The sequence below is a fragment of the Aotus nancymaae genome, unplaced genomic scaffold (genome assembly GCF_030222135.1).
Source record: "Aotus nancymaae isolate 86718 unplaced genomic scaffold, 86718_ANA_hifiasm-v0.15.2.pri h1tg000003l, whole genome shotgun sequence".
In the NCBI taxonomy this organism is placed as follows: Eukaryota; Metazoa; Chordata; class Mammalia; order Primates; family Aotidae; genus Aotus; species Aotus nancymaae.
The window spans coordinates 37,518,628-37,531,622 of record NW_026988414.1 but is presented as its reverse complement, the minus strand read 5'-3'; the positions used below and the strand labels follow the sequence as shown (position 1 = coordinate 37,531,622).

The 12,995-nt window shown below is 37.4% G+C and overlaps 1 protein-coding gene across 3 annotated transcripts in view; it reads left to right on the top strand.

The window, feature by feature from the left end:
* UNC13B (unc-13 homolog B) overlaps window positions 1-12,995 on the top strand; it is a 234,758-nt gene that overhangs the window by 69,656 nt on the left and 152,107 nt on the right. For all 3 annotated transcript variants that reach the window (XM_064380317.1, XM_064380316.1, XM_064380312.1), the window contains exons 4-6: window positions 2,387-2,504; window positions 3,626-3,749; window positions 10,004-10,077. In XM_064380317.1, the coding sequence (XP_064236387.1) occupies window positions 2,387-2,504; window positions 3,626-3,749; window positions 10,004-10,077 (316 nt within the window). The remainder of the gene's footprint in view (window positions 1-2,386; window positions 2,505-3,625; window positions 3,750-10,003; window positions 10,078-12,995) is intronic.

The following is a 12,995-nucleotide window of genomic DNA, read 5'->3' as shown; positions in this document are numbered from 1 at the left end:
GGGTTCAGGCAATTCTCCTGCCTCAGCCTCCTGAGTAGCTGGGATTACAGGCACGCGCCACCATGCCCAGCTAATTTTTTGTATTTTTAGTAGAGACGGGGTTTCACCATGTTGACCGGGATGGTCTCGATCTCTTGACCTCGTGATCCACCCGCCTCGGCCTCCCAAAGTGCTGGGATTACAGGCGTGAGCCACCGCGCCCGGCCTAGCTTAGATGTTTTTGGACACAAAACCTGAGTCCTATATTATGTTTCTTCTCCAAAGCACCAAGTCATATGTCTTGTAAGTGCTCAGGAAATATTAATTAAATGAATAAATTAACTCAGTACCTTCTATGCTGTATTATATTTATATGAAAGAGACAAATTTTCTTTGCTTTATTCATTTTCAACACCTGACATGAATTATATGGCTATAATTTTATATCTCAAACTTGTGAATCTGAGAACATTTATAGTACAACAAGAACCCAAGCTTTCTCTAAAGTACAAACTTGAAACTTCTACTTGTGATGAATAGCTGTTGTTTTCCTGAGAATGCCTTTCTGCTTTCTCTGCTGGAATTGGGCTTTTCTCATCTTTTTTGGATTACCCCTCCAGTAACCTTGTGTTTCAATAAGAGCTTTCTGAAGAATGTTTTTAGCATTAACACAAGTACTATTTGCATATTCTAGTTTAAGACTGGGATTATGTTTGAGTTAGTCCTTCCAAGCAGATATTCTACCATGTATGACACTGCTTTTAAAGAGTGCTTATCTGGCTGTTTCTGGAATGATTTCTTTTTGAATTTTTTCCCCCTGGTTATTGTTATAGGAAAATCATTATATTTATTATCCCATGGTAATAATTTTACTTATAAGTGATAGTGCCTAGTTTAATAATGATTACTGAGTCCTCCAGGGACTGAGTGATATAAACTAGCACATTCTAGAGCCCCTCACTTGCCTCTGACAACATGTTTCTGTCAAATTTATATGTTCTCAGGGACCCTACTTCTACCTGGACTCCCTTTCATAAATCCCTCCCCCAAACCTTTTTTTGGGTGGGATGGAGTCTGACTCTGTCACCCAGGCTGGAGTGCAATGGCGCGATCTTGACTCTGCCTCTGGGGTTCAAGTGATTTTGTGCCTCAGCCTCCCAAGTAGCTGGGATTACAGGTATGCGCCACCATGCCCAGCTAATTTTTGTACTTTTAGTAGAGACAGTTTTGCCATGTTGACCAAGCTGGTCTCAAATTCCTGACCTCAGGTGATCCATGTGCCTCCCAAAGTGCTGGGATTACAGGCTTGAGCCACCATGCCCAGCCTTATAAATCTTGTAAAGAAGACTTATCTTTCCTAAAAGTTTCCAGTATGCAGTGCATTGTTTAAGTTGAAGCAGTGTTAGTTAACAATAAAACATATAAAACTGTTGCCTATGGGTGAAAATTGTCAGGTAGGCCTGACAATAATGTCCTCATTTTTTGGCCTCATATTTTGTGAAACTGCACTAGTCTAATCATGATTCTATCTCCAAAGTGGAAAGAACGGATAGACAAAGGCATTTTTCTTTCTTTTATTTATTTATCTATTTATTTTTTTTCTCTCTCTCTCTTTTTTTTTGTTTTTTGGAGACGGAGTTTCGCTCTTGTTGCCCAAACTGGAGTACAATGGCGCGATCTCGGCTCACTGCAACCTCCGCCTCCTGGGTTCAAGCAATTCTCCTGCCTCAGCCTCCCGAGTAGCTGGGACTACAGGCGTGCGCCACCATGCCCAGCTAATTTTTGTATTTTTAGTAGAGACGGAGTTTCACCATGTTGACCAGGATGGTCTCAATCTCTTGACCTCGTGATCCACCCGTCTCGGCCTCCCAAAGTGCTGGGACTATAGGCGTGAGCCACTGCGCCCGGCCCCATTTTTCTTCCTTTTTCCTTCCCATCCTCATTGAGATTTAGTTGGTATATAAAAAACTGTGCATAATTAATGTGTACAATTTAGACATATGTATAAACTTGGTTACCATCACCATAATCAAGGTAATAAATATATTCATCATGTCTAAAAGTTTACTTGTGTTTCCTTTTTTTGTTGTATGTGTGTTAAGAACATTTAATATGAAATCTACCCTCTTAAATTTTTGAGGTGCACAATACCTTATTGTTAACTGGAGGCACTATGTCATACAGCAGGTCTCTGGAACTTATATAACTGTAGCAAAGGCAGTTTTCTATGGATACCTTACATAGGTTTCTTGGAGCCTAAAAATGGTTGCAGCATTCTGGGAAATTTTGATTTTCCCTGAAGACAGGGTATTGGTGAGAAAACATTCAAAGTTTAGCAAAACAGGGGATGCAGTTGTTTCTTTCATATTGTGTAGCTTTCCTCAAAGGGCTTTCCTCTTTCCTTTAGTGAGATTAGTCGCCTGGACCTGGGTCTAAGTGTGGAAGTATGGAACAAAGGACTGATCTGGGACACCATGGTGGGGACTGTGTGGATTGCGCTGAAGACTATTCGTCAATCGGATGAGGTCAGTCATTGCATTGCCTGTTTGGAAGTATGGTTCCTAGCCCATGCTTTTCCCCATGCTAGCCCCACTTTAGTTAATATTCATCCATGCATCTTGGATTATTCTTCCTCCTTTCTAATTAGAGGGCATGTAACCTGCCTATTCCTAACCTCACTTGAAGGTTCAGATGATTTCATTTGATTCTGGCCTACCCTATGTCCTGTGACTAAACTCACAGGTTCCAGAGTACCTCTTCAGCCTTGCCAGGTAGATAGCCCCTTCTAAGGTGAGTGTGTGCTTGTGTGTATGTTAACTTAGGGTACTTGTGGTTTCTATGTTCTCCTTTAAGTCACTGCCCTGGGAGGAGTCCCATTAGACTTCCTTAGCCAGCTGGCTGGCTATTCTCTGCTTTGTTTCTTTGAGTTACCAGTCTCCAAGGAACTGGTTTCAATGCCCTTCTTCTATATGTAACCCTAATAGAGTTTAAGGAACTACCAGGCTTGGCAATCTGTATTCACACTATCTCTATGCATTATTCCTGGGATTGAACATTTGCCCCACTTTCCTAGACTAGATGATAACTCAGTGTTATTTCCCCATTGACACTTTCGACCTGGACAAAATCTGTCATATTCTATTTGATGTTAACATGGACCATGAGTTTTCTCTTGGAATGGGGAAGTTGAAGTTGCCTCTATTTTCTGTATTTCTTTTATAGCGAAGTTTCTACTCCCTCAGGCAGATGGGCAGTTAATTTTCATTGCAGCACCAGTTCAATCCTATTTAGCCAGCAGTGTTAGTAGCTTTTTACTGACTAGAAACAGTGAAACAGTCATTAAGAACTGTACAGGTTAAATATTGATCCACAGAGGTGCTTAGTTTTAGAGTATGCTGCTCCAGACATTCTGTCCTCATTAGACCTGCAGAGCTGAGCACAGTAAAAGCTGCTCTCCCCACCAAAGAGGGAGAACAGAAGCCACATGCAGTGGAGGCAGGTGGTGACAGTGGCATGTTTGCCTTATCAGGATGTGAATGGCCCTCAGAAGCTCTCAAACAAGGAACTTCAGAGAATAAAATCTGACTCTCAAACCAAAAGGGAGCCAAGAAAGATTAAACTTTAATCTTAGATCTTTGTTTCCTAGGAAGGGCCTGGGGAATGGTCCACATTGGAGGCAGAGACATTAATGAAAGACGATGAGATCTGTGGAACTAGAAACCCAACTCCTCATAAAATTTTGCTTGATACAAGATTTGAGTTGCCTTTTGGTAAGTCTATTTGATTAAAATTTAAAAACTATTTAATAATTTTTACCATATTGTTTGAAATTGTTTGCTAATTGTTTCATTAATGTATATTTTGTCACCTCAGCTATCTCCTTTAAGGATATTCTGTCTTTACTCTTTTTCCCATAACACTGCACCCAGGGAATGGTGCAAAGTAGAATATAGAATGGTGCTCATTAAAGAATCTACACTAAAAAGCATCCTCTTTAACTCATTTAATTTTGTGTGACTATTTGTTATAACGACTTATGAAATATTGACTTGTTAGATTTATTTTGAAAATAAGCATTTATTGTCTTGAGGTAACTATACCTTCTGATTTGTTAAGTATTAAAGAGCACTGGTAATTAGAATAATTTAAAATGTAAATTAAATCACAATACATGCTCCTGATAAAAATTCAAATAGTAAGGAAATGTACATGGATAAAAAGTTAAAAGTTTATTTTCCCAGTTCCTTTAACCTTCTTTGCCTTCCCCAGTGTTAAACTACTGTTAACATTCTTGTATTTTGGTTTAGACACATGACATTTATTTTTCCAAAAATTTATTTTGGCAAAATTTGGATCATACTCTATGTAATACACACACACACACACACACACACACACACACACACACACTGATAAAGTGTTTTACAAACTACTTAGACATTTATCCTGGACATTGCTCCATGTTGTACCTTAAGATCTATCTTGTTCATCTGAACAGATTTGCCTCTACCATAATTTATTCTTTTTTTTCCCCCTTTTTCTGAGACGGAGTCTTGCTCTGTCGCCCAGGCTGGAGTGCAGTGGTATAATCTTGGCTCACTGCAATCTCTGCCTCCTGGGTTCAAGTGATTCTCATGCCTCAGCCTCCTGAGTAGCTGAGATTACAGGCTTGTGCCACCACACCTGGCTAAGACTTTGTATTTTTTAGTAGAGACAGGGTTTCACTATGTTGGTCAGGCTGGTCTCAAACTCCTGACCTCAAATGATCCGCCCACCTCAGCATTTCAAAGTGCTGGAATTACAAGCATGAGCCACCACGCCTGGCCTACCATAATTTATCTAAGTAATCCTTTATTGATTGACATGTAGGTTTTCTCAGTTTTTTTTTTGATGTTATATACTGCTGACTAACAACTTTGTATATCTTTGCCCATTTTGAATCTCGAATAAATTTCTTAAAATGGAATTGCTGGATCGAAGGGTATGTGCATCATTACTTTTCATGGATACTACTGAGTTCCTTGTCCAAAAGCTTATACCAATTTATACTTTTATAAATTGTATCTGATGAGTGCCTGTTGCTGTACATTCTTGGCAGTCTTTTGTATTTCCTAATTTTTAATCTTTATTTGATTATTTTGTATGATACCTTTAGTTAATTTTTATTAGTTTAATTTTAATTTTTACCATTCACATTATTGATATTTGCATATCCTATTGTTACTGCTGTTATTTTATGATATCAGTGTATTTGTGTCTTGTATCCTATGGTGATTTAAGCAAAAAAGAATGATTTTCCAGCTAGCTCGGAAAGAACTAAACTCAGAACAACTATTACTTCAGAAAAATAGAAAGGAAGACTTTCATGTGGGACTGTAGACCAAGCTGCAAGTGAAGGGAAAAGCAATCGAAGGGAGTGGGTTTTTGTTCACATACCACAGATATTAGCCATTTTCACCAAATTTTAGTAGATATTCTTGAATAAATGTTTTGTCATTTGCTGTATGCACTTAGGACCATTTCCAGAGACTTTAAATGGTTGTTTTTTAATGTAGTATTACTTTTTGTATCACTAATTACATAGTTATAAATCTTATATAAAATAGATATTATTCTACTTTTAGTGGTTTATTTTATTTAAAACATCAGTAATAATAAAATAACAATTATGGTGAATTATTGTGTGCCAGTGGGCATGTCACTAAGTATTTACATATGTTAGCTCATTTAATCCTCATTTCAGTCCTTTGAGGCAGACCCAACTATTATTCCCACTTTAGAGATAAGCAAACTAAGGCAGAGAGTATTTAAGTATTTTGGCCATGGTCTGACTCTAGAGCCTGGGCTTTTAATTTTAACTATTTGTATAATACATTTAACTACTTCTTTTTGGGTATTTTGGTTGTTTCAAGTTTGTACTGCAATAAATAACACTGCGATAAACATGCTTGTATCTCCTCTCTATTTCTTCTTCTTAAAACTATTTTTTGTGGGGTGAGGCAGGCATAAATTTACAATGGTTTAAAAAGCTATCCAGTGATGAGTGTCTTCAGAAATCCATTCTCTTCCTATAGGCTACCACTATTAATACTTTCTTGTATATCTATATAGATGCTTATATATGTGTATATACACACACACACACACAAACCCCACCATCTTCTTTTTAAAACGCAAATAGTAGCATATTCTAACACATTCCCTGTGCCTTGCTGTTTTCCACTTAATATATTTTGGTGAATCATCCCACATCAGAGCATATAGACCCACAGCAGCAGCAACTCCTCTTCCACCTTGCACCTCCCACTCTCCTTATTTGTAACAGGTGCATAGTATACCATTTTAGAGATGTACCATATGGATGAAAAAGTGCTATATAAATTACATTGTAGATTATTTGAAGGTGTATGTGTGTATTTTTTTAATAAGGCTTTGAAATATTGCCACCAATTGCTAAAGAGCTAGTTGAAGGGAAGGAGCTGAAGTTTTGGACAGAAGGAACAAAGGAGAAAGGAAAGGGCTATATTTGCTTTATTCACGTGGGCTACTAAAAAAGTGTATCTGTTTAAATGTCTCTGAAGTTGACATGATCCATATATTGCCTGAGTGTTTCTCTTTTGTGCTGGTTATATGGTCATACTTGATGTTTTCAAAAGGTGAATTTTGGTGAGAAGTTGTTATAGTCAGTTTAAAATATTTAGAAATGAGGATATACCATTATATCATTATTTTTAAAAATTCAAATATTTTCACTTAGAGACTGATTTAACAAATATTTGAGCATCTAATATTTTCCAGGCACAAAACCTGAGTATTTTTTTATAGCTTCTTTTAAAAAAATTTTAATTGTGGTAAAAGACATAACTTAAAATTTAGCATCTTAACCATTTGGAAGTGTACAGTTCACTAGTGTTTTTTTTTTTTTTTAGAGAAAGAGAGAGAATAGGAAGGAGGAAAAAGGAAGAGAAAGAGAGAGAGAGAATGGGGAGGAGGGAGAAGGAAAAGAAAGAGGGAGAGAGAATGGGAGTATTGCTTTCTTGCCCAGGCTAGAATGCAATTTAGTAATGGGTATTGAAAACCTCTTTTATACTGATAATTATACTTAATGATGTAGTCAGGAAGGAATAAGGGAAGAAGATAACAAACAAACAGCCAACCAATATTTAATTTAAACCTATGAAATGCTATGCGATTACTGAGGAGTGATTTACTTCCAATTATATAGTCACCTTTGGGATAGGTGTGAGGTGGTAATGTATGTTTTGTGTATTTGAAGTGGAGAGTTCTATAAATGTTTATTAAGTTTACTTGTTCCGGGTCTGAGTTCAAGTTCTGAATATCCTTGTTAATTTTCTATCTCGTTGATCTATAGAATCGTTAGCTCTTCTTGTTGCATTGATCCTTTTGCCATTATGTAATGTCATTCCTCGCCTCTTTTGATCTTTGTTGCTTTAAAGTCTACTTTATCAGAGGCGAGAATTGCATCTCCTGCTTTTTGTTTATTAGTTTATTTTTACTCTCTGTTTGATTGGTAAATCTTCCTCCTTCTCTCTGAGTCTTTGTGTATTGTTGCATGTAAGATGGGCCCGGATGCAGCATACCGATGGGTTTTGGCTTTTTATCCAATTAAAATATATATAAGTTTAATACCGGCATTTGATGCTAGCTGGCTGTTTTGCCCATTAGTTGATGTAAATTTTTTATTGTGTTAAAGTTCTTTGCTTTTTGATATATTTTTGGAAAGGCTGATATTGGTTGTTCCTTTATATGTATAGTGCTTCTTTCAGAAGCTCTTGTAAAGCAGGCCTGGTGGTGGTGAACTCTCTAAGTACTTGTTTGTTCGCAAAAGATTTAATTTTTCCTTCACTCATAAAGCTTAGTTTGGCTGGATAGGAAATTCTGGGTTGAAAGTTCTTTTCTTTAAGGATGTTAAATATTGGTCCCCACTCTTTTCTGGCTTGTAGGGTTTCTGCTGAGAGATCTGCTGTAAGTCTGATAGGTTTCCCTTTATGGGTAACCTGACCTTTCTCTCTGGCTGCCCTTAGTATTTTCTCCTTCATTTCAACCCTAATAAATCTGGCAATTATGTGCCTTGGGGTTGGTCTTCTTGAAGAATATCTTTGTGGTGTTCTCTGTATTACCTGGAGTTGAATATTACCCTGCCTTGCCAGGTTGGGAAAATTTTCCTGAATGATATCCTGAAGAGTATTTTCCAACTTGGATTCATTCTCTTCATCACATTCAGGTACACCTATCAAACGTAAATTAGGTCTTTTCACATAGTCCCATAGTTCCTGGAGACTTTGCTCATTCCTTTTCATCCTTTTTTCTGCATTCTTGTCTTCTCGTTTCATTTCACTGAGCTGGTCCTCGACTTCTGATATCCTTCCTTCTGCTTGATCAATTCGACTGTTTAAACTTGTGCATGCTTCGCGAAGTTCTCGTGTTGTGTTTTTCAGCTCCATCAATTCACTTATATTCTTCTCTAAATTGTCCATTCTCGTTAACATTTCGTCAAACCTTTTTTCAAGGTTCTTAGTTTCTTTGCATTGGGTTAGAACAAGTTCTTTTAATTCACAGAAGTTTCTTATCACCCACGTTTTGAAACCTGCTTCTGTTATTGGAACACACGTGTAATCTATTAAGCCTTGTTCCGTTACTGATGAGGAATTGCAATCCCCTGTAGAGGGAGAGGCATTCTGATTTTGAGTATTCTCTACCTTTTTACGCTGGTTTCTTCCCTTCATTATATATTTGTCCGTCTGTCGTCTTTATAATTACCAACTTTCTAACTGGGTCTCTGACGTCCAACTTGTTGATTCCCTGCGCCAAAATCTGAGCAATCCACTGAGCCGGCCAAAATAGCGGTGTTAAGATTGATGGTGCTTTTCTGCCCGGGAATCTCCGGACTCTGCACCAAGAACTGCCGAGCTAAGGCACCAGCAAAACCGCCACGCCGGCCACAAGAGTCGCCCTGGCGACCCGTGGTGCTCCTCCACTGGGAATCTCCTGGTCCGTGAGCAACTAATATTCGTCTGAAAGTGTGGCGTCCTCTCGTTCTTTGCGCTTTTCCTCACTAGTGTTAAGTACGTTCACATTGTTGTAGAACAGATATCCAGAACTTTTTCACCTTGCAAAGCTGAAACTCTGTTCCGATCAAACAGCTCCCCATTTCCCCCTTTCCACATCCACTGACAACCACCATTGTTTTTTTTCTGTGAATCCGACTACTTTAGTTACCTTATGTAAGTGAAATCATACAATATTTATCGTTTTTTTATGATGGACTTAATTCACTTAGTGTAACATCCTCAGAGTTCATCCATATTATGGCATGTGCCAGGATTTTCTTCCTTTTTAAGACTGAATAATGTTCCATTGTATGTAAATCTCTCATTTTGTTAATCCTTTCATCCATTAGTGGACACTTCAGTTGCTTCAACTCTTGGCTATTGTGAATAATGCTACTAGGAACTTGGGTGTGCAAGTATCTCTTTGAGATCCTGCTTTCAGTTCTTTCATATATATAACCCAAAGTGGGAGAACTGTGTCACATGGTAATTCTACTTTTAACTTTTTGGGGAGAAGACCTTTGAATTTTGAGCATCTCAATATCTCAGCATGTAACTTTTCTACTAAGCTAATTCTTTGGATGGTTTTGGTCTTGCTGAGGGGAAGGAAGTATAGTTACATAGATAGAATGTAGTTTTTGGAATCATACAAACCATGGTTTGATTCATGGCTCATCTCTTTATAAACTGTGACCTTGGCCAGATTATTTTATGTCTCTGAGGTTCAGTTTCTTCATCTACAAAATAACAATGAGAATAACAGTACATTGTATTGGTGTTTTTTTGTGAAGAGTAAACATAATGTTCATGACAAGAACCAAACCACCAGTTAAAACTTGTCCATCACCACCACCTTCTGACCTCAGTCATTAGTCTGAATCAAGTATTATCTACTGATGATTTTTTACCTGCTGATATAATTTCTTTTCTTTTTTTTTTTTTTTTTATGGTAGATATTCCAGAGGAGGAAGCCAGATATTGGACCTACAAATGGGAGCAATTCAACGCCTTGGGAGCTGACAATGAGGTAGGAGCAGCCTTATTTGCAGTATAGAGAGCTGGGAGAAAATCTCTTTATAGGTTGCCCTGAGAGGGGCCCAAGAGCATGTCGTCCTGAGAATGAAATAATTGAAATTGCATTAAACAAAAAAGGCAACTAGAAGATTGCCTGAAATGTCACTAGAAGGTTCCATCTTCCATTTATTCTATTCTTCCCACTCTCCCGTACTGTGGCACTAGTCTGGCTCTAGACTTTTAGGGAGGGAGCTTGTACCAGGGAATCTGTCCTCTTTTGTTACACCTGTGAGTTGGCGGCATTTCTTTTGCTTCTACTGTTTCCCAGGTTTTTGGATATTATTCTTATTTGGGTCTTATTTTTGAGGATGTTGGGACTATTGCATTGTTTGGTCTTGCTGGTCTTATCTGGTGTGTATAAGAGAATGCAATCAGCTTAACCTGGGGCATCAGGATCGGAGAATGTTTTTGTTATTGCTGATGGAGGGAAAAGATGATAAATTTGTTTATTTTGGACATGTGGGCTACTAAAAAATGGGTCTGATTATAAGATATATTTTGAGTGCCAGAGGATATTTCAGCAGAAATTTTTGATAAACAATTTCATGAGATAATTCAAAGCTGAGGTTTGAATGGGGTAGACAGCTATAGGCATAGAGCTTCATTAATATATTAGAAACAATTGAAGTAATAGGAATGGAAAAACTTGCTCAAGTAGAGCATATTAAAGTATTAAAGAACAGGAACAAAATCTTGGGAAACCGTAAACATAGAATTCTGAGAAACAAAAGAGATTGAGAAAGGGCAACCTTAAAGAGAGAGAATAAGGTAACCAAGAAAGATTCATGGAATAAAATAAAAAGAGATTCAAGGCAGAAATTATTGACAGTGTCACATGTTAAAACAAGTGAATTATGAAATAGAGCTATTGGATTTGGTGATTGACGACGAGTATATATCCATAGTCTAGTACAGAAAGCCGAAAATGCAGTGGTTTGATGACTGTATTAGTTTCCTATAGCTGTCATAACAAAGTACTGCAAACTAGGTGACTTATAACAACCAAAATTTGTTTTAACACAGTTCTGGAGACGAGAAGTCTGAAATTAAGCTGTCAGCAGGATCAGTTTAGCTTTGTTTAGGGGCTCTCAAGGAAGAAGCATTGTCTACCCTTCTCCTACCTCTGATGGTTGCTGGCAGTCCTTGCTATTCCTTAGCTTATAGGTGTTATCATTCTATTCTCTGCCTCCATTGTCCCATGCCTCCCTGCGTGTCTGTCTGTATCTTCACAATGCATTCTTCTGTCACTGTGTGTCTGTGTCTAAATTTCCATTGTTTTTATAAGGACACCAATCATTGAATTAATTGGATTACATCTGCAGAGATCTTGTTTCCAAATAAGGTCATATTCACAGATACTTGGGCTTAGAAGTCTAAAATATCTTCTGCGGGGACATAATTCAACCCACAGTGAATTAAATGAAAGATGAACATGGCATTTGGGACAAGCAGCATCTACTCTTTTCAGGGTTTTTCCTTACCTCCTTTATTCTCTGTAGGCTTTCTGTTATTAAGCTGTATAACTCTTCTCATTCTCATACCAACATTCCCACTTTTCTTCTTTGTTGAAAGCTCCAGTTCCTCCTACTCCACTTAGTAACTCTGAGCATTCATACTATCTTTGCATTTACTTTACCCTTTGTGTTTTTGTTCTCTCCGAGCCTGGCTGTGGAGTGGTATTCAGCCTTTCAGACTCCCATTATCTTTGCTTTCCTAGTAAAGAAGCATGTCGTACTTTTCATTTTATACACTTTACTGTGTGTCATCATGTAGAATCAAGAATGGATTAAAACAATTTAACAGCCAAGTATTACATACAAATATTGAGGAATTTTATAAGTTCTAATAAAAATGTTTCTTGGTCTGGGGTTCCCAACTGCATATCAGATTTTTGCTTTCTGTTTTTATTCTAGGGCATGGCACTCACTAAGTTTTCATCTTTCATCCTCTCTTCCACTGCACTGTTTATCTTTTTAGCAGCTTTTTTGAAATATAATTTATATATACCATATAGTTCACTCATTTAAAGCTTACAGTTCAGTGGCTTTTACTATCTTTATAGTTGTGCCCATGGATATCACCACAATTTTGAGTATTTTCATTGCTCCTGTGCCCTTAGCCATCGTCTCCATTCTTCCCTATCCTCCTCAGCCCTACGCAACCACTAATCAGCCTTCTGTCTCTATTGACCTATTCTGCACATTTCATAAAAATGAAATTATATAACATGTGGTCCTTTGTTTTCTTTCACTTAGCTTGTTTTCAAGGTTTCATTCATGTTTTAGCATGTAAATAAATTCCTTTTTATTGCCAAATAACATTCCATTGTATGGATGTAGTACATTTTAAATTCATTCATTAGTTGATGGACAGTTGGGCTGTTTCTACTTTTCAGCTGTTATGGATTTGCTTTCTGTTTTTATTCTAGGGTATGCCACTCACTAAGTAAAAATTTTTCATCCTCTCTTCCATTGCACTGTTTATCTTTTTAGCAGCTTTATTGAAATATAATTTATATATACCATATAGTTCATTCATTTAAAGCTTACAGTTTGGTGGCTTTTTAGTATCTTCATAGTTGTGTTCTTTGGATATCACTACAACTCCAAATCAGTTTTTCTTTGAACATTTATATACACAGTTTTGTGTGGACATAAGTTTTCATTTCTCTTGGGTATGACTGGGAGTGGAATTGATAGATCACATGGTAACTCTGTATTTAACTGATAGACTGCCAGACTATTTTCCAAAGTGGCTGTGACGTTTTATATTCCTACCAGCAGTGTATAAGGGTTTCAGTTTCTTTATATCCTTGTCAGCACTTGTTATTATCTGTCTTTTTTAATTATATTCATTCTTCCATTCTTAGCA